The 22031-nt window shown below is 40.7% G+C and overlaps 1 protein-coding gene across 1 annotated transcript; it reads left to right on the top strand.

Annotated features, from left to right (window-relative positions):
- Positions 1 to 11808: 11808 nt before the first annotated feature.
- LOC139654449 (G2/M phase-specific E3 ubiquitin-protein ligase-like) lies at positions 11809 to 16826 on the top strand. The gene is made up of 7 exons (XM_071531513.1): positions 11809 to 11922; positions 13240 to 13523; positions 13923 to 14239; positions 14613 to 14794; positions 14964 to 15136; positions 15703 to 15917; positions 16594 to 16826. Exons 1-7 carry the CDS (start codon positions 11809 to 11811, stop codon positions 16824 to 16826), a joined length of 1518 nt encoding a protein of 505 aa, XP_071387614.1.
- Positions 16827 to 22031: the final 5205 nt, after the last annotated feature.

The following is a 22031-nucleotide window of genomic DNA, read 5'->3' as shown; positions in this document are numbered from 1 at the left end:
GGTATAGTCATGATTTAATTGTATAGATGCACTTGCCAGGGTTCATGTGACTGCTGGTATTGTGTGTGTGTGTGTGTGTGTGTGTGTGTTTGGGGGTGGAGACCCTGGCTCATGGTGAAATATCAACACATCTTTGTTTTTAAGAGTGTTGCAGAGCGCCTTCACCACGCAGCATCGACCGAGAGACAGATTTTGTTTTCTTCCCAGGAGTTTTTTTAAAGGACATCAGAAGGTTTAAGAAACACAACAGACCTGAGTGGTGAAATCTTCCTTTTTCCCCAAAATGGAAATGTACAGTCGCTTTTTATATTAGAGCTCTTAATATAGGTAGGCTATATACCTATTTTGTATATTTATAATTAAAGCTCAAATGTAATTCAAATATTAACAAAATTGTAAATAAAGACTTTTATTCCAATATCACTTATCTACCAGCTGAAAGTGATTGAAACTCTATGAAACTGAATGTAGACGAAGATCTAAAAGCAACAAAACACTTTAGTGGATGGACTCTAATGTTTGTTTGAAATTTCAGGCAGTGCAGTCACAGTTGTTTTTGTGTGTGTGTGTGTGTGTGTGTGTGTGTGTGTGTGTGTGTGTGTGTGTTTGGGGGTGGAGCCCCTGGCTCATGGTGAAATATCAACACATCTTTGTTTTTAACAGTGTTGCAGCGCCTTGAACACTGAGCACCGACCGACAGATTATTAGACAGATTTTGTCGCGCGCACCGGAGCTTCTTTGCACGTTCCTCCTCCTACTTTTCCTTCCCCAAAGCTGGAGGGAATGTCTATTTATAGCCTCACAATATTCTCATTAATTTGATATATATATAAAAAAAAAACCTCATGCTGATGTGAAGACAAACAGCAAATGAGACTCGACCAAGGCAGAAAAGCAGCACGCGGCCGCTGATCCATCGATCAGCTGATAACTTCGATCGATTAAGGATCATTTCAACTCATCGTGACGCCTGTGATTGATGAAATCCCTCCGCCTCAGCTCGTATTAACAATGCAAACCGACACGGGTTTGTTTGTGAACCTCTGGCACCGAACACACAGCGTCCGCACACCGCGCGCCCATCCAGCAGCTCCGATTATTAATTGATGGCAGACCGCGCGCAGGAATCCCTCCGCCTGACACCCATTCACTTTCTTGGCAATTAATACATTAATTAATCATGCTTCATTTACTTTGTGGCCATAGTAAGGACCCCCCCCTCCCCCCTCCACACACTCACACACACACACACAGACACACACACTCATACACACACACACACACACACACCCTCTTCCCCCAATTAAAGAATAAACAGGCCTGAACGGAACTAAAGAGCACAAGCAGACGCTGAAATATTTACAGATGATCCGCGGGTCAGCGGGGCGCGCGGCCTGTCAATCAAAAGGGATTTCCGGCGGGCAGACACGCAGACGATGAGACGAATAATTATCGCGATAATCACCCAAAGGCGCACTGTGAGGGGGGGGGGGGGGGGGGTCTCCTGGCTAAGGTGTCCTTAAGTGTGCGTGCGTGTGTGTGCGCGTGTGTTTCTGTGTGTGTGTGTGTGTGTGTGTGTGTGTGCGTGTGTGGGGGGGGTGCGCGCGTTTCTCTCTCTCTATGTATTCTTGCATTAATCATAATAATAATGATAGACCTAATAATAACAACACACGATTATTTTATTATTAATAATAATAATATTAATAATTATGATAATCTTTATTTATACAGCATTTATCAAGTGGTTTACAGGATAAATAAAATTCAATATATACAAAGCTGAAACACAAATTGAATAAATAAAAGAAGTGTGTGTGGCGTCTCTCTTTATAATAACAACAACAACAACAACAATAATAATATAATAATTTTGGATTTATTTATAGACCACTTATCCAAACGGTGTTAGTTGCTTTACAAGATAAATAAAAATGTAATTTCTCTCTCTGTATGTGTGTGTCTGGGTGCATGTAGCCATACAGTATGTAGGGCATAAATGAAGGAGACACACACACACACACACACACACACACACACACACACACACACACACACACACACACACACACACACCATGGTAAAAACAACTGTGACTGCACTGCCTGAAATTTCAAACCCACATTAGAGTCCATCCACTAAAGTGTTTTGTTGCTTTTAGATCTTCGTCTACATTCAGTTTCATTTTCTATCACTTTCAGCGGGTAGATAAGTGATATTGGAATAAAAGTCTTTATTTACAATTTTGTTAATATTTGAATTACATTTGAGCTTTAATTATAAATATACAAAATGTATTAAGAGCTCTAATATAAAAAGCGACTGTACATTTCCATTTTGGGGATTATTCAGTATTTCTCAATCTGGTCTGTAAAGTGTTTTCTTAAACCTTCTGATATCCTGTAAAAAGCTCCTGGCTTGATTTGAATGTTACTCTGTCAGTTTCTGGAATGGTGGATTTCTCATTTTAGAACAAAAACTATTGAGTTAATGCTTTTATAGATTTAGGGGGGGGTAAGTGTAGTGTTTTAAATAATGTTGGGAACAAGTGGAGGTTTCTCTCTGTTGACAGAAGGCAAAAAAGATATAGATATAGATATAGATTCACCATTGATATTTATTGGCAGAAAAAGTATTTCCTTGACAGAGAGATATTTGAATATGGACAGCAAGAAATGAAATTTAGAATATACATCACATGTTAACATATCTTCATTCAGGTTGGTTAGCCCTTTTAGTCAGTAAATAAAGATAATGTCTTTCATTATTGATATAGAATATAGTGTCTGAATCATAAAAATGATTAAATGTAGTTTGTTGTGTGTGTGTTGGGAGGTAAAGGAGACAAAAACAAAGAGAAGAAGAGAGAGAGGAAAGAAAATGAAACAAAAAATGGAGAGACAAGAGAGGAGAAGTAAAGATCAAAAAAGAGGAAAAATAAAAGAAAGAAGAGAAGCAATGCGATATGATGAAAGACTTGAGATGTTTCAGAAATACAAAAGGTGAATCCTGTTGTCGCAGCAAAATCCCCCAGTGTTCATTTAACTCTGAGTGTGGAAATCAACTCATGACTGTTTCTATCAGTCCAAATATCAGTTAGTTAGTTAAATTAACACTTTTACAAAGTTTTATAGCCAAGTCAATCCAAATAATATCCAAATCAGCTGTATGCAGAAGTGTGACCAAGTCAACTTTCCAAGTCTCAAGTCAAGCCTCAAAGTCTGAGTCAAGTCCATGTCATTAATGTCAAGTCTCAGCAAGTCATGTCAGAACAACTCAAGAGTCCAGAATCAATTTAATATCTCAAAGAAAACTAAATATCTAGGACTTTTCAATGCAATATGGTTTTAATAGGATAAAAACTTGGTAAGAGCATCATGAGTTTGATTTCTATAATCAGTTTCAACTTCAATAAATTCAATCATTCCATACAAATTCAGAAAACAGAATTTAAATTCAGTCGTCTGCTGGAACAAATCTCATCACTTTCAATCTAAGTCATTTACACAAACACAAGATCTCAAGTCAAGACTTTAGAAACCTTTTCAAGTCATCAGAGTACAAGTCAAAGTCGAGTCCCAAGTCACCAGAACCCAAGTCAAGTCAAGTCAAGTCTCGTCTCAAGCAATTAAAATTGTGACTCAAGTCCAAGTCATGTGACTCGAGTCCCCGCCTCTGGCTGCATGACTCCAATCACCAATCTCCACTTGTCAACTCACATGTCACTGAAAAATAATCACTTATTAACACTGAAACATGAGCAGAGTTTGTTCAGGAATGTGTTTACTATACGCACATTTCAGTGTGATGTAAAGATCGGGCACACAGAGACTTTATGACACTGAAATCAGATCAATCAAATCAACTTAAAGCTGCATTATGCAAATAAATAAATAAATAAGTAAAAAGTAGTAAGGAGTAGTAGTAAAGGAAGTAAAACTACTCTAATCAGCCTAAATCACAAAGTGGGGCTGCTACAGAGAAGAGCGTCCCATTCGTTGTAGATTCTTCTTCTTCTTCTTCCTGTTTGCCCAAATGAAATTCTGGTGTCATGTGTGGTCTCTTCTCTATGGAAGCCCATTTCCGCCAGTGTGAAGAAAAAAAAAAAAGATCCTGTAAGTCATTATAATGAGAAACTTTCTCAAAATAATGAGAAACCTTCTCAAAATAATGAGTTAGTATCTCAAAATAATGAGAAACACCTTCTCAAAATAATGAGAAACCTTCTCAAAATTATTTTGAGAAAGTTTCTCACTATTATGAGATATTAAGTAAAAATAGTGAGAAAGTTTCTCATTATTTTGAGATACTAAGTCATTATTTTGAGAAAGTTTCTCATTATAATGACTTACAGGACCGTTTTTTTCATCACACTGGCATAAATGGGCTTCCATACTTCTCCACAAGTGACGAATCAAACCTGAGAGTGAAATCCAGACTGTCTCCTAAAGCCGGATCTTCTCCTCTCTCGTCTCTTTGGTTTCCTTTAAGCACCACAGACCGCTTCGCTGACGTCACCTTGCAGGATTTCTGGCTGTTTCATTTTTTCAAACATGAACTCTCGCCGCCATCTGGGGCCGCCAACATGTGAAATTGCCTCGAACAATAAGGAATAAGAACGATTATTTTTTAAAGAGTTCATGAAACGGCATCTTTACTCCCTGGATTTGATGTATTTTTAAGGGGAGGGAGGGAGATTGTTCAAAAATTAGGTCACCGTTAAAGATGCTCTGTTGTCCAGTGAAGGTAATGGGACTTCAAGACTCGATTCCCGGCTAAACGATTTGATTCGACTGATATTTTGCAGCGGATCGGTGACTTTTTCCAACATTCCTGCATTTTTCGCGCAGTTTGCTGTCATCATGTTGCATCATCTCTGGGCGTTGAAGTCTAGTGAAAGTTCAAAGAGTTACCTCTTGCTGTCAGTTGGGAGCGCCGACATGTGAAAGTTGCATGGTGCAGCTTGAATAATACAAAATAAGTACAGCCTTTGTTCATTTGCCAAAGCGCAGCCTGGGGCCAAATTTCATCAATGTTTCTCTTCTCCGTTCTGCTGCGGCTTGTTGCTGCTGCACTGGTGGCACTTTGGATAAGAGAGTCAGCAGCTTGTCGTCAGATCCACTGATCCTGTGTTAGCAGTGTGTGAGAGTAAATGCCGACTCTGCTGCCTTGGTTCGGGACGGCGGTGTGTCGCTGGATTACGATCAACTGCTCAATTTTGAGCCAATAGCAGAGTAAATTAACACTTTTACATAGTTTAAGTCAATCCAAATAATAGCCAAATCAGCTGTATGCAGAGGTGTGACCAAGTCAACTTTGCTCGAGTCCCAAGTCAGTCTCAAGTCTAGAGGCGCAAGTCTCAAGTCTAAATGTAGATTACCAAGTCAAGTCAGAACAAATCAAGAGTCCAGTATCAATTTAATATCTTAAAGAAAACTAAATATCTTGGACTTTTCAATGCAATATGGTTTTAATAGGATAAAAACTTGGTAAGAAAAATCAACTCATGACTGTTTCTATCAGTCCAAACATCAGAGTTAAATTAACACTTTTACAGTTTTATAGCCAAGTCAATCCAAATAATAGCCAAATCAGCTGTATGCAGAAGTGTGACCAAGTCAACTTTCCATGTCAGTCTCAAGTCTTAAGGCACAAGTCTCAAGTCAAGCCTCAAGTATACAAGTCTGAGTCAAGTCCATGTCATTAATGTCAAGTCTCAGCAAGTCAAGTCAGAACAAATGAAGGGTCCAGTATCAATTTAATATCTTAAAGAAAACTAAATATCTAGGACTTTTCAATGCAATATGGTTTTAATAGGATAAAAACTTGGTAAGAGCATCATGAGTTTGATTTCTATAATCAGTTTCAACTTCAATAAATTCAATTATTCCATACAAATTCAGAAAACAGAATTTAAATTCTCGAGTCCCTACCTCTGGCCATTAGATCAGTGATTCTCAACCTTTTTCATATCAAAGACCTTCATTTAGTCCACATTAGGGCCACAGACCCCCATTTGATGAGATTTTGCCTCTCAAACCCAAATCTGAGAATATTTTTATTATTTTAGATCAGTGTTAATTTTGGCAGCTATTTTAGATTTAGTCTTAGTCTTAGTCTTTAGATGAAAATGCTTATTAATTTTAGTCACATTTTAGTCATTTTTATCCTTCATAGTTTTAGTCCAGTTTTAGTCGACGAAAAGTCATTACATTTTAGTCAACTTTTAGTCATTACTTTTAGTCAAAATGTTTTCTCTTTAAACTAATTCAATTAATACAGGTATCGGAAATTGGAATCAAGGTGACAGGTTGTATCAAGTGTTGAAATTCGTAAAGCAACATTTCACTCTCTCAACACTTTTACTTGTGTACATTTTGCAAGAAAGACTGACTTCCAGGCTAAGCCACGTGGCTTGCTAGCAAATTTGCCACAAGTTGACATAGCCGACTGCACAGTAACACTGACTTAACGTTAGCAAATGTATATGCTTGGTTAGCTAACTTACTGTGGTATAAATAGCAGGGTGGTGCGCCTTCAAGTGTCTCTTCAGGTTGGTCGTATTCTTCCCACCTAATTTGTAGCAACAAGGCGTCTCTCCGTCTCCCGTTACTACAGTGCATTGTGTTTTCCTTTCTGCCGAATCATAAGTAAAGTGTGTCCATAGATCTATTCTTTTTTTCCGACCAAACCCTTTTTGCGCTGAAGCCATCAGGTTGTTATCATGCATTTTGGATGTCCGATAGCCCACCAGTAACATTTTAGTCCCGTCTCGTCTCGTCAACGAAAACAAAACATACATTTCGTCATAGTTTTTATTATCAAAGATCTATTTTTAGCTCGTCAACGTCTCGTCTTAGTCATGGAAAAAAGCTCGTTGACGAACATTTTTCGTCATAGTTTTCGTTAACGAAATTAACACTGTTTTAGATACAATTTTGTCCAGAATTCCATGACTATTGAGTATTGTATATTGTATTGTAGGTAGAGAGATAACAGTGAAAATATGATCAATACAGTCATTCTTCTACATTCTCTAACTGTGTTAACTTCTTGTAAATGAACTAATGCTGAAGTTTAACAATTCATCAGTTTGCTGGGGACCCTCTGGAACCCCCTCAAGGACCCCTGGTGGTCCCCGGACCCCACGTTGAGAACCACTGCATTAGAATATTTCAAAGGGGAAATAAGTCTGATGTTTACTGCTTGACCATAACATATCTGCAGGGGGTTTATCGGGTTATTGATCAACGCTAATGACTCAATAATTACTTCAGCAGCTGCTCAGATTTCTGGCTTTTGAAAACTTTTAAGTTTTATCGACGTTTCTGCAGTTCCAAATTTAGAAAATATCAGCATAGGAATGACCCTCTATGCCAGTGGTTCTCAGCGGTCCGGGGACCACCAGGGGTCCTTGACGGGGTTCCAGGGGGTCCACAGCAAGTTGTGAAGTGTTAAACTTACAGTAAGCATTATTTCATTATTTCCATTATTTCATTATTTCTATTTTGTCTGCATGTGGATTGTCTGGAAATAACTTGTTGTGAATTTTGTTTGTTTTGTTTTCTTGTTGTTGTGTACACAGGTCTCTCTTGGAAACGAGATCTCGATCTCAATGGGACTTACCTGTTTAAATAAAGGAATTGAATTGAATTGAATTGATTTACAAGAAGTTAACACAATTAGAGAATGGAGAAGAATGAGTGCTTTGATCATAGTTACAATACAGATACTTGGAATTCTGGACATGTGGAATCATCTCACAATAAAAACATTATCAGACTCGGGAAACCTCATCAAATGGGGGTTCGTGGCTCTAATGTGAACTAAATTATGGGTCCCTGATATGAAAAAGGTTGAGAATCACAACAGCAATTCTAAAATGATCAACTCATAAAATGACAACCTTGTTTATGTGGGGTGAAAAACTCAAGTCAGACTGTCTTGTTCCTTCCAGCTGGACTGGGAAGTCACATTTCCAAGTCTGGTGAATAGTACATTTCATTCCATTTACTTTCAGGAAGTTATTACTCATCCATTTATTGATTGCAAATAGGCAGGAGGTCAGGGAACTTGTTACAGGCGAATTCTGAAAATCACAACCGAGCTAATGGATCGACTCTTCAGCCGGTCGTCTGTAACTTTGCCCCCTTGCTGCTCCGCTGGTTGAAACTCCAGCCGTGACTCACCGGCTCCTCCACAATAGCGGCAGGAGTGTCGGTGACGGCCGGGCGGAAACCTGAGCGCCGGCCGGCCCATTGTCCTGCTGGAGACCCGGCCCTCCAGAGGGTCCCCGGCACCCGCTCATCAAATATACATCACCCGCCTCCGCCGGGACGCTGCCGGGCGGGACGAAGCTCCGCTGGGGAAGGCGACACCGGACGGGCAAAACACAGGGAGTCCAGCTGGGGTGGGGTGGGAGGAGAGAGAGAGAGAGAGAGAGAGAGAGAGAGAGAGAGAGGGAGAGAGAGAGAGAGGAGAGGGAGAGAGAGAGAGAGGGAGAGAGAGGGAGAGAGGGAGAGAGAGAGAGAGAGAGAGGGAGAGAGAGAGAGAGAGAGGATAGAGAGGGAGAGAGAAAGGGAGGGAAAGAGAGAAAGAGAGGGGGGGAGGGAGAGGGAGAGAGAGAGAGAGAAAGAGAGAGCCATTATGTCCAACACCCCAACATTTCATTTACTGAGACAGAGAAGCTCAAATATGGGAGAAAATGTAAATATTGAAAATGATTTTGTTAATTTTGTCTTGTCAGAAATGCTCCCAACCCCTACCAGTGTCCTGTGTTGTTATACATTGACTTTAGTTATTTTGAATGTACTGAATTAAGAAAGAGAGTAGGAGGCGGGGAGGGAAATAGAAGTGGATTTTCCTAAAGTTCAAACTTTGGAGAGAAACACTTTTCGCATGAGAGGGTCGTCCTGTTAGCAGCTATTTGACAACAGACAGTGTCAATGTTTTGTCTGTTCAGTTTTGTACCATTATGTGTTGTTTGCTGTCTAAGATTAATAAGAAGAAACTTTTTTGATCCGTGTGGGGAAGTGAAGTCGCTAAGCAAGATGTTTCCGGCTGAGAAAAACATGTCTCTCTGCTGCATTGCATTCTGGTCTCTCTCCTGCTCCTGTGGGTGGAGAAACTGGTCTCTCTCCTCTTCTCCGATGGATTTCTCCCTGTATGATTGTTGAACGTCTCTTGGTGCAAAATGGCGGCTCTAGAAAGAAGAAGCCCTCGCTCTTTGATTCTGAGGGACTGACACCAAAACCTGACGTTTTACATCCTGAAACATTTTCTCATATCAAACTTCACTGTAGCTGCTGGAAATGTATCACCTATAGCTGTTTGTTGTTGTTTGTTTATCAGTGTTAAAGAGTTTTAGGGTTTGTCCTTTAAGGTCTTGGCCCAGAGCCGCCTGCCAGCAGAACTCAGTTGGTTGATGAGATTTTAGACGAACAAGCCTGGGGAAGAGTTTGATTAAGGAGCTAATGGATGTTCTTCCACCAATGAATATTAATGCAGGGGCTGGGAACTGGGAATTGTTTGTTTTGGCTGCTGGGTGAAGCCGGCTCCATGCCTGGGAGTTGTTGTTGCTGGTTTGGTTGGTTTTTAGGAGTGGGCTCTTCACACCAGAAGCGACAATGCGTATATTTTGCACGAGGCAGAGCACAAGCTGGAATCTCGGTAGGCTGCAGAAACATATTTTCACCTTTCCAGATGCACTTTATTAAACAATTTCAACGGTAAATAGTCAGTTTTAAATGTTGCAGATAGATTTACTAATGACATGAATAATCTGCTAAATTAATGCTTTCAGGTCTTAATATCGTTCAAAGCAGCTGAAATAATTCAACAATGATGCTATCTAGGCTTCTTTTGAATATGTAAATATAATTTTTCTAACCTGGTATCCCCATCCATGGCATGGCAGATATTCCGATAGGTTCCGATATGTTTTTAATGTGGAGTTGAATATAACTCCTTGGTGCATGTAAATGTTGGAATGCCATTGGACGCGCCTCATAGAGGTCAGCGTATTTGGAGGTTAAAGTTCAATATAGTTGAACTTTGGGCGCAAAACCTGGCGAAAAATCAAGGTGTTGCACACTGCTTTCAGGTGCACAGCTAGGAGCGTGCTGCCGCGTCCTTCATTGAAAACAATGGCTTTGCTCTGTGCAATGTCACGATTGTGCGTTTGGCGTGAAAGCCCGGTGACCATGCAGCAGAAGAGGGAGAGAAAAATCTGCCACCTGTTAATTCTTGAAAGAAGTGACTGTATCTTGAAGCAATAATTAATTCGAATTTCAAAGCAATCAAATGAATCATAAAAAAACAAACAAAAAAAAAACAACAAAAACTGTAATTTTTGGTTTGTTAAAACTAATGCTGAACGGTCTGCTCCGCCTCACAGTGGACTGCATGTGTTTTTCTCTCAGAAATGATATTCTCACATTTCTGGATGTTTTGAGGCTGTGAAATGGAAAATGTCCGGTGATGGAAGATCTGACTGGATTTACATGTCAGTCTGGTGTGTTGATTTATTCAGCTCTGTTATAAAATAATCTGTCAAATATATTTCACCTTATTTGATACTTAGCCTACTTATTTATTACTATACTATACTGTTGATATATATTTCCATTTCCAATTTCCCAAATTACACACACAAAACACAATCAAAACATCATAGGATATACATGGCACGAGCCTTATTACTTCTCAAGTTGTTGTTTGTTTGTGTGTGTGTGTGTGTGTGTGTGTGTGTGTGTGTGTGTGTGTGTGTGTTCAGAGTACAGGCTGGACTCAGAGGGATCAAACGTCCAGCAAAGCTGCAGCCATCAAACCAGGTTTTATTTCAGGTTATGTAGCTCAGCTTGGCACTAAAATTCAACTAGAGTGTTTTTCTTCAACCGCTCCATAATGGTTGTTGTTGTTGTTTTTCAAAACATACTGTATGTGTGTGTGTGTGTGTGTGTGTGTGTGTCAGAAAGAGAAAGAGAGAGAGATATTTTATGTGTGTTTCAGACAGAGGAGGATGAAGAAAAAGTGTTTTTGTATATGTGCGTGTGTGTGTGTGTGTGTGTGTGTGTGTATGGTGTGTGTACCTGCGCACCGATGTCTGTGTGTGTGTATTTGTTTACGTGCGCGTGCATGTGTGTGTGTGTGTGTATGGGAGGCCGATTAGGGTGAAAACATTGAAATATGTGCACATACACATTGAAATGTGCACACACGCACTGAAAATGTGCACATACGCAATGAAAATGTGCACATACGCAATGAAAATGTGCATATACACATTGAAAATGTCCACACCCCACCACCTTTACACAGCGGCATATAAGCTGTGTGTGTGTGTATCAGAGTGTGTGCGTCTAAAATAATTTCAGTGCGCCCGGAAGTTGTTTCAGTGTAACAGGAAGGCAGGTTGAGTTTTAAATCTAGACCTTCCTGTTGCAATGAACTGACTTCCGGACACACTGAAAACGGTGTGGCACGGAGCCCCCTCCACGCGTGTGTGTGAGTGTGTGTGTGTGCGTAAAATATTTTTCAGTGCGCCCGGAAGTTGTTTCAGTGTAACAGGAAGGCACACTGATGGCGTGCAGTGGACCTCCAAGTTAATTGGAGAAAAAAAAAATCTTCATGAACAGTAGCAATGGCAGGCAGCCAGTCGGAGGAGGCTATCAGTATTTTGAGGAGGCTTCTTGGTTCACCAGACCTTATTAACTGTCTTGTGAACCAAGAAGCCTCTGGAAATATTACAAATACAGTCAATACCAACAATGAGAATAGTGAGATAAGCTTGTTGTTTAGGCCAAACCGATGCCAAAATGTTACTATGAGGAGCGACGCCCCCCCGCCCACTCAACCAGTGCAGACACCTCGCTTCCAAGCCAGGCGATTCAGCAGCTGGAGCGGGTCGAAAGCAAAGAGAAGGTAGGTAACGTGACTGGTTTTCTTTATTATTTCCTGGACTTTAAATTTAACATAAATGACGCCTGTTCATTTTGTAAACTTTCCAGACCAAAATCATCGTACCACCGTGAAAGTACGTTTTTTAAGGACGTAATACTGCTCTGCAGCCCCCGGGACAAAAAAGTCCCAAAGCAACAAATGAAGGCAAGGTTACATGAAAAGGGCCACATATTGAGTGCGCTAGAACTGGATAAAACATGGGACCACACGGCCCTGCTACTCAAACTGCATGAGGCGTTTGATGGGAAGATTCCTTCAGGAGCGAGGTATGTCATGTCGGCATGCTAGCATAGTTGGCTTGATAGCTAGCTACCTAGTTATCTCGTTAGCTGAAATGAGGCAGCTAGCCAGTTAAATTTCAGCAAACCTGACGTTAACTAGCTAATGCTGGCAGCTAAATAGTAAGTAGTAGGATACCTGTTACCACCAACAGATCGTTTCCCCCGTCTTTTAAATATTGTGTAGTAATTATTGTTTCACAGTTGTTTAGTAAGGATGTACTGATGTAATTATTTGTTTGTTTGTTTTTGCATGAATACATGTTTTTTTTCCAGTTTGGAGATGCTTATGCCGTGTGGGAACAGACTGGTTACACCCACACTTGGCAAAGGTCAGCAGTTAGATGCTTCTATGGTGCACAAGATCTTCAGAAGAGCTACGCTGTATTTGAGACCATCAGTAGCCCTTGAGGTAAGCAGCGAGGACAAGTATTTTCTGAACTTACCAGACTGTTCTAGCTGTTCTATTATTTGCCTTTACCCATTTAGTTATTACTATTATTACTATTACTATTACTATTATATACATTACTGATGATTATTTATCAAAAATCTGATTGTGTAAATATTTTGTGAAAGCACCAATAGTCACCCCCACAATATCGTCACAATATCGATATTTGGTCAAAAATATTGTGATATTTGATTTTGTTTATATCGCCCAGACCTACCCAGTGTAAGTAGAGACTCTCAGTGCCTGTAGCCCCACCAAAGCAAATGCTAACCAGCTGCCACTGTTATATATATATATATATATGTCAATATGTCAGGTCATGCAAACAAAACCTGGCTTGGTTGATCTCGCTTTGTGAGATAGGTCTCTGGTGTTGCCTTCCAATAAAGTTTTTTTTTTTTTCTAACAACTGAACATTTGATCACTTGAGGGTTTCAACGGCAATATCTCACAGTAAAATCCAAGCTTTTGAGATTAAGGTTATCAGCAAGGTCCATGATGACCATTGATTACAAGTTAAGCTAACAATTTTTTTTTTTTCCTCAGCCTGAAGGCTCTAATTCAAGCACAGAGGAGGATGAGTGGGTGGAAGAGGAGGACATGTTTGTCCCAGCCACTGCAATTGCCCCAGCCACTGCAATTGCCCAGGCTTCATGCAGCACCCAACAGGAAGTCCAAACATCCTCATCACAGCCCTCCTCAAGTGACCAGACCCCAAGTCAATGGCAAAATGATTATGGAACATACATCAACCTCATAAATGAGACATCAGATGAAGATAATGACGATGACCTGTACAGTGCTATCATTGCCAGTATTGAGGATAAGACGTAAGTGTTTTGTACATATTTTACTACAGTAAAGATTTCACTAAATGTAGAACGTTAGGCTTTGGCAGAGTGAAAGTTTGACAATAAGTAGAAAATACAGTACAGACCATAAGCATTTAAACTGTGACACATTTTTGTTGTTTAGCCTCTGTAGTCTTGAAAATTGGAGTGGAAATGAAACAATGGCTATGAGGTTAAAGTGCCAACTTTCTGCTTTAATTTAAATGTATTTACATTCGTGTCAAATGAACAGTGTTGGAGCTTTAGCCCTTTTTCTTAAAGTTCATCAATGAACCCCTTAAAGACGGAACCACGCTCACTCTTTGCTGATAAGATGAAAGACCTCTGTCATTGTTCATGTAAGCACAGTTACTGATAGATCTGTAATTCTTTTTTTAGGCGGCCAAAAGAACACATCCCCATTAGTCAAATTCTGAGTGAACTCAGTGACAAAATTGATAACCTGCAAGTGTGCAAGTTCAACATCAATCGTTCTGCAGTCCTCGATGGAGCAATAAGGGGGTTCAAAAGGCTCTCCTATGACCCAAATAAGAAGATGTCCATAAAGTTTTCAGATGACAGGGGAACCACGGAAGAGGCTGTGGACCTCGGTGGCCCTCGCCGAGAGTTTCTACGCCTGCTGATGGAAGCATTGGCAGAGTCAGACATGTTTGAAGGATCAGAGGGACACCTCAACTTGGCTCTCAGTTCGTCTGGTGTGTATACCTGCATTTTTTCATAATACATGTATTAAGGGTGTATTTATTTGTTTGTTCTTCATTTGATTTATTTTAACTGTGTTTTTGATACAGCAGCATGTGCAGGGGGCACTTATGGTTTTGAGTTTTGGCTAGTGTTTTTTGAGGTGTAGTTTTTCAGGTTAAAACACCATGTCAGGCAGCATCACGTCCCATCATAATCAAAGTGATTAACTGATTTTGTCATTTTAATCTTCTAGATCACTGATGTAACCAGCCATGTTGCCAGCCATGTATTCTTAATATGAAAAACTCTGCTGCTGTGCCTCCCCAGATATTTACCCATAAGCTGCCACTGATTTTGTTTTTATCTTGTGTATTAATTTTTCAGCTGTGCGGGAGGACAGGTATTTCATAGCTGGCAGAGCAATTGCTGTCAGCCTGGTGCATGGAGGCCCCCCACCATGTTTCCTCTCGAGAACGCTGTTTGCCTGCATAGCAGATGGACCTGATGCATGCAGGCCTGTGCTACAGGACATCACAGACATGGAACTCTATAGTAAACTAAAACAGGTTTGTAAAGAGTTTATTTTGTTGCCCATACCAGTAGTATTGTGCATGTTAAAGGCATGTTATGTCTTTATTCAAACACCCTCCCTTCTCTCTCTCTCTCTCTCTCTCTCTCTCGCTCTCTCCCTCCCTCCCTCCCTCTCTCTCTCTCTCCCCCCTCTCTCTCAACCAGGTTTCTGAAGCCAAAACACTGGAGGAGCTGCAGCAGTTCACAGAACCACTCACCGACTACCTAGCCAATGCTGGCTGCTTGAGACATCTTACAAGCCTGGTTGACAAGGACCAACTGTTGGAAGATGTCCTGATGTTTCAGGTGGTTCAGCGTGTCCGTGGTCCCCTGGAAAGGTATATTTTGACACAGTGCAAGTCTGTTTACCTTTCCTGTGATATGGTTTACACACATTGTGAATATATAATAAATAGAGCAGACTGTTATACACTACCATTAACAGTATACCCATCTTATTAATGCAACACATACGTTTAGAGATGCACCGATTGCAATTTTCTTGGCCGATTACGATTTTTTTAAAAGTCTGACCTGCCGATTACGATTTTGGCCGATTACGATTTTCTTTCTTTTTAAGAACTATAATTGACAGCATACACAATTTTTTTTTTTTAAACTTTTCTTTAGTGGAAAATTAAAATTCAATTGCAGTATCAAATGACCAGCCCTCTGTTCTGTCAGCAGAGAGAGACACACAGGTGGTTTCGGCGCATTGGCCGACACTTCCCAGAGTTTCCATACGTTCATTGAATATTGGGCTGTATTTGTTCCTTACCTCGATATAACTCTCCTCATGACTAATGTCACCAGTAGCCTAATATTCAACAAACATTTGTGGTGCTAAAATTCATTCTGACTGCTTGTGTATGTCCTCTTGTGTATCTACGTTGTGTGTGTGTAGGTTCAGTGATGGATTGAAAACACTTGGAGTGCTCCAAAAAATAAAACATCATCCCGAAGCCTTTCGTCCTGTCCTGTGCTACAGCCCTGAGACCCTGACTGCTGAAATTATGGATGACCTGTTTGACATAAGATGGTCAGAGATGGGGAGCAATAACAGGGCGAACGAGAACAGGGTGGTTGCCTACTGGAGGGACTATTTGCAGGACGCTGAAGGTGGGTGATTTTGTTATCTGTAGTGGTACAGATTGTGGCCTGACAGCAGCCAGTGTACGGATATGGAATAGTGTTTAAACTTGACTGGAACTATGGGTGTTATATGGTTTTAATTCATGCCTATCAGCCAGTCAGAATTGAGTGTTCTGCCCTAGTGTAAATCATATTAAAGAGTAACTTTGGTATCTTGAAACCCAGACCCTTTTACACTGGCAGTGAAAAAGAATTGCTCAGGTTACTAACATGCCATACTGTGACATTAAGCAATTTCTGGTGAAAACACTTGGCTGCAGTCAGAAGTGAGTGGCGCATCCTTCTTATGAAACCTGTTAAATTATTTTGCCTACTGTTGCCTACTGTACCCTACTGTTAAGTGCACCTATCAAATGATTAAATTGTCTCTTTTTTTTATTGCTTTGTTTATTGAAATCAGTAGACGCGATAGACTCCTTTAAACACATCAAAAACACCAGTTTATTATGTATATATGCATGTGGGCGATTTGGTTTTGACTGCCATTGCATAACATTGCTTCACATCTATGTAATGGTCATTGTACTAAGAGGGGAAAAAATCTTATATTAGTAAAGACTTTACTTAGAGTTTTATTCAGAACCATTGATTGTGGTTTCAGCCATTATTCTTGACATGATATTTTTCATTTTTTATCCATCAGAGGAAGAAGGACCGGCAAAGCTGGGAGACATCCTGTCATTTGCAACAGGATGCCATGTGGTGCCACCCATCGGGTTTTCTCCTAAACCCTCACTGGAATTCCAGAGAGGGAGATACCCAATAGCAAACACATGTGTAAACTGTCTTAGAATACCGCTTCACCAATCCTACGAGGACTTCAAAAGTAACATGGACTTTGCAATCCAAAACACTCAGGGTTTTGGAATGGAGTAAAAATTATAAACATTCTTATTGACATTTCATGGTGAAAAACATCAGTTCAGGTAGCCTGCTGTTCACAATTCTGACACATGTTATGCAAATGTATTTTTAGTTTTTTTTTTTTTTTTTTAACAAGCCCTTACAGCACATTGAATCTTTGAGGTTATATAAAATTAGGTTTGGGTTTAAATACTTGTAGGTACAGAGTGTCAAGGACGTGTTGTTCATTGTTACTTGGTATGTTACATTTCACTTTGTAGTGCCAGGTAAAAGGTGAGCTGTAATATAAAATCAAAGAGTGAAAGCCATCAGTTCAGGTGTAGGCTACTACTGTTGATTCAATGCTGCTGTGTTTTCTGATCAATGCAATAGAGCAGTGGTTCTTAACCCCAGGGTCCCCAGCAAGTGAATGTATTGTTAAACTTCTCAATTTTTTCATTTACAAGAAGTTAACACAATTAGAGAATGTAGAAGAATGACTGTTTTGATCATAGTTTCTGTTATCTCGCCACCTACAATACAGACAGTCATGGAATTCTGGACAAAATCATATCTAACAATGCAAATATTCACAGATTTGGGTCAGAGGAAAAAAAAATCTCATCAAATGGGGGTCCTTGATATGAAAAAGGTTGAGAATCACTGCAATAGAGGACTATTACAGTTCTTCACAGTGCTTTCTCTATTTCCGTGGTACTGCTAGTAAGAACAGTCTACACAAACTGTTTTGCTTCAAGAAAATTTACAAGTGTCACAAATAAATTGATTCCATGGTTACCATCCTCAGTGAATGGGTCAATAGCCTGGTTGATTTCCTCCATGGTGGTGTCATTTACATTTAAGTTGTTTTCAGGAACCTCAACATTGTTGTTGAGATGAAGCTCAGGCAAGGGTCCACTGTCAGTCACTGAGGGTTCATTAGCATCAAATACACTGCTCACAGCTGTGCTATTCTGTCCAACATGGGTAATCACACCTCGATACCACAGCTGTAAAGGTGTCATGTGTCTCTCAGTAGATAGTGCATGGTTATTCCATTGCTCTCTAAATTCCCTGACAGCCCTTTGGATCCGCGGCAAGTAAATGTAGTGCAAGCTAAACAAGTGTAGCTCAGAAAGTGAATCAAGTATACATTCATTCTGCATGAAAGTAAACAGGTCAGAGTAATGGTATGAAACTACACGATTAAGCTCGGCCCAAAGCCTTTCAATACGCTGATTATGAACACTGCGACCAGTTATTATGCTGCTCCTGTTTAGTCCTCTTCGCCTTAGCATGTATCGAGCCACCTCAGTGTTCTCCATACCACGATCACACCTAACTCGTGACGGTAATCCATAATTTTGAACTCCTTCCTGGAATAGGGTAAGTACACTGGAAGCCCTGTTGTTGTTGAGGCACTCAATGTATATGATTGTGCGACTATATCCATCAACGCAGCCGTGGAACACCATCCTCCAGCTGACCAGTTTATGGTTTCCATCGATATGCCTGTCAAAACAAAGCAAAGGTAATGTAAGTATCTCCGTAGACACACCCCATTCATATGATCAGGCACTCCACCAATGATCTGTTGACTTGAATTAGGTGTGTTATTGGGATATATCTGATGTTGCTTTGGAAATTCATTACAAAAAAGGAAAAAGTGGCAAATATTAATGTCCTTGATAACTCAACAATACAATAGGTTAATGTTATGGCCATCCGTTTTAATTATTTCACCTTCGATTCTGAGAAATCAAGTTTTTTTTTTATCAGTTTTTGACGACAGCCTACCCATGATTCTCTGCGAGCGTTACTATGGTGAAGCAAGACGCCAGCTAAAGCCGTAACATAACCTGTGCTAGCTTTAACATTTCTCAACACAAAAACACGAAAAGTGTCCTTGATAACTCAACAATACGATAGGTTAATGTTATGGCCATCCGTTTTAATTATTTCACCTTCGATTCTGAGAAATCAAGGTTTTGGAGGAGCTGCAGCAGTCATTAAAAATATATCTACTGAATATATCAAATATCTTGTACAGCCGAACTAGTAATTACACTGCATCTAGATGATCTATGTTAAGAAAAAGTAAATATGTTGGTTTATTTAATATATTTTAGCCAAAACAGGAGTCGAACACACACACACACAAGGGCTTTTGTTTGGCGGACTTGGCGCATTCGACTGCCGTTTTGGCTAAACTATCTGAAATAAACACGAATCTATAGATTAAAATTTGTGACTATTTCACGGACTGCCGTGAGACCGGGTTGACCTATTACAAATTACAAACGGCATTAAGTTAAAACGGTCCACTAAATTAGGATTGCAATAGGCATTATTGGAAACTAATCACGGCAAAAGTTGCCAACTATCCCGCATAGCCTACTACATGATTTCTGGTTATCAAAAGTTGGCAACTTACCACAACTCATTAGGTCCCGCTACATGGTAGATTCTACGGCGAATGGCTTGAGTACGACGAAAGCATCGTCCGATTGGGTCTATTTCTTGCAGGACTTGGCGGACCCTCCAACGCTGAACACGTATTCCTCTGGAGCGAAGGCTGCCGCGGACATATGTTTCGCCGGCATTAGGTGTGTTGGCTAAAATTTGCCCAACGATTGACATCAAACTGTCATCTGACAGCGGTGTATAATCCTGTGAGGGGATACTAAGACGTTGTCTGTGACGAAATAAGGTTCGCCGATCGATCCCAAACAGTGAAGCGATTCCTTGCCAATTCAATCCTAAATCCAAACAATGGGTAATCTGATCCGCTGTCAAGTCGTACCTTGGACGACCAGGAGCGCCACTTCGAGTTGTTGGCGGAATGACAACGCCTCCTTGGTGTGTCTGACTTTGAGGTTGCTGTAGAATATGAATTAGTTGCCTGTGTAATGACTCTAAGAGAGTAGTGCAGTCTCTTGACTCGGGGCTTTGACCACGACGAACCACACAAATCATAGAGTGAATAGTCCTTGTATGGTGCCACAGCTCAGTGAAGAGTCTGGCTACCGGGTTATCTTGTATAGATTGGATGCAGTGCTCGACGCGGACGAAACAATCATAAATTTCCTCAATGTTAGCAGTAACCCGTGGCTGATCACAGGCTAAAAGGCAAACTACAGTTAATAATAATAACTGCGTCTTCATCTTTGAAAGGACAACGCCATAGAGCTAGCCCAGGTTGCGCTCTGAATCTAAGCCTTCCTGTTACACTGAAACAACTTCCGGGCGCACTGAAAAATATTTTACGCACACACACACACTCACACACACGCGTGGAGGGGGCTCCGTGCCACACCGTTTTCAGTGTGTCCGGAAGTCAGTTCATTGCAACAGGAAGGTCTAGATTTAAAACTCAACCTGCCTTCCTGTTACACTGAAACAACTTCCGGGCGCACTGAAATTATTTTAGACGCACACAGTCTGATACACACACACACAGCTTATATGCCGCTGTGTAAAGGTGGTGGGGTGTGGACATTTTCAATGTGTATATGCACATTTTCATTGCGTATGTGCACATTTTCATTGCGTATGTGCACATTTTCATTGCGTATGTGCACATTTTCAGTGCGTGTGTGCACATTTCAATGTGTATGTGCACATATTTCAATGTTTTCACCCTAATCGGCCTCCCATATGTGTGTGTGTGTGTGTGGACTCAGTGGGATCAAACGTCCAGCAAAGCTTTCAGTGAGCAGAACATCGCCGCCACAGCGCAGATTTCTGCCACATTTAGCAAATGGACACTGAAGAGCAGACAGACATGCAGCAGTCTGAACATACACCGCCTCCCTCCCTCTCCTCCCCTCTCCTCCTCTCCTTCCCTTCATTCCTGTCCCCCTCTCCTCCCCCCTTGTGCTTCTTCCATCTTTGAATTATTGATAGCGAGTAAAATCCGACGTTGTAAACTTTGCGACCATTCACCAAATCGGGCCCCGGTTCTCACCGAGGGGGCCCGCCGATGGGTGGGCGGCGTCTAACCGCACACTTTTAATGTAATTGCCTGTAGGGTTCCTAGTAAATATTTCATTGACTGCCAGCACAAATTAAAGACACGAGGCTGGAAGAAAAGGGTTATTTGGTTCTCCCGGGGAGAGAGCCTCCACACTTGACCCGGGCCACAGGTTGGGAAACGGGGCCGACGCTCCAACGCTTCGCCTCCCAGCAGGAACACACAGAGCTACTGGGAGATCTCCAGTCAGTCAACTTACCTGCTGAGAGACGAGAACACAGACAGCAAAAGCATCCATGTGTTCCCAGTAGATCGTCCGCTCTGCTGCTACATGCTAACACTTTAGCATTCACTGTGTTGAGTGATAGTAGGCGACTAGCATTATCTCAAGTGACAAAATGAGAACTTGCAGCAGCTAAAAATCTCTAGGCAATGGATGAATACAAGGTTGCTCACCTGAAACAACTCCAAAAACTAGAAGGGCACTCGGAGAGCGCAGACCTCCACCAAGGTTCGTGCTAGTATTGCTTGTTTGTGAGTCGGATCCGGATCCGCTCCAAAATTTAATGGGTTCTTCCTTGGCCCATGCTACACCCTTCCACCAAGTTTCATGAAAATCGGGCCAGTAATTTTTCCGTAATCCAGCTGACAGTCAAACAGACAAACAAACAAACAGCACCGAAAACATAACCTCCTTGGTGGATAAGCCTGGCTACATCAGCTATATTGAGTTAATTATATTTAATTTTTTTTTAAAGTACCATAAATGTCTTTTTTTTATTTTTCTACTATCAATCATTCTTTGAGAGCAGGCATCACATTTTCCAAATGGTGGATATCTCAGACCTCTCAAATGGAGGGAAACTTAGATGATCCAGGATATAGAAAAGTTAAAGGCTTTTAGTTTTGTGTTGTTGCTAATACTTTTACTTTTAAACCATGTTGTCTATTAATGTTTTCCAATTTCTATCTCCTTTTGTCTATATTTTATTATTCCTTGTTTTTAAGGGTTTTTGTAAAGCACTTTGTAAACGCTTTTAGATAAATGATATCTCAATAGTTTAACTTCATCATTATTATTATTATTATTATTATTATTATTATAGACATGGACCAGAGGCACCTCAAGTAGTTTCAGTATTTGAACCTGTATTCAAATGTATTTTTCCCTGATCTTGTATTTTTTGTAAAGCATTATTTATTAAGGGAGTTTGTCTTCACATGCCTACAGGCACAACTGGGAGTTGCCCAGTAGAACCACAGTC

This window comes from Centroberyx affinis, unplaced genomic scaffold, assembly GCF_046629955.1.
Source record: "Centroberyx affinis isolate AG114_WGS23_722 - 3 ecotype Tasmania unplaced genomic scaffold, CSIRO-AGI_Caff_v1 ptg002089l_1, whole genome shotgun sequence".
Classification (NCBI taxonomy): Eukaryota; Metazoa; Chordata; class Actinopteri; order Beryciformes; family Berycidae; genus Centroberyx; species Centroberyx affinis.
Note: the sequence above shows the minus strand (reverse complement) of the source record. Positions and strands in the feature narration are given on the sequence as shown.

Excerpts from the sequence above, each read along its gene's own strand:
- LOC139654449 (XM_071531513.1), top strand. The coding sequence starts at position 11,809 with ATGCCAAAATGTTACTATGAGGAGCGACGCCCCCCCGCCCACTCAACC. Across the intron at positions 11,923-13,239 it reads GGGTCGAAAGCAAAGAGAAG|CCTGAAGGCTCTAATTCAAG; the intron begins GTAGGTAACGTG and ends TTTTTTCCTCAG. Across the intron at positions 15,137-15,702 it reads GTCCGTGGTCCCCTGGAAAG|GTTCAGTGATGGATTGAAAA; the intron begins GTATATTTTGAC and ends GTGTGTGTGTAG.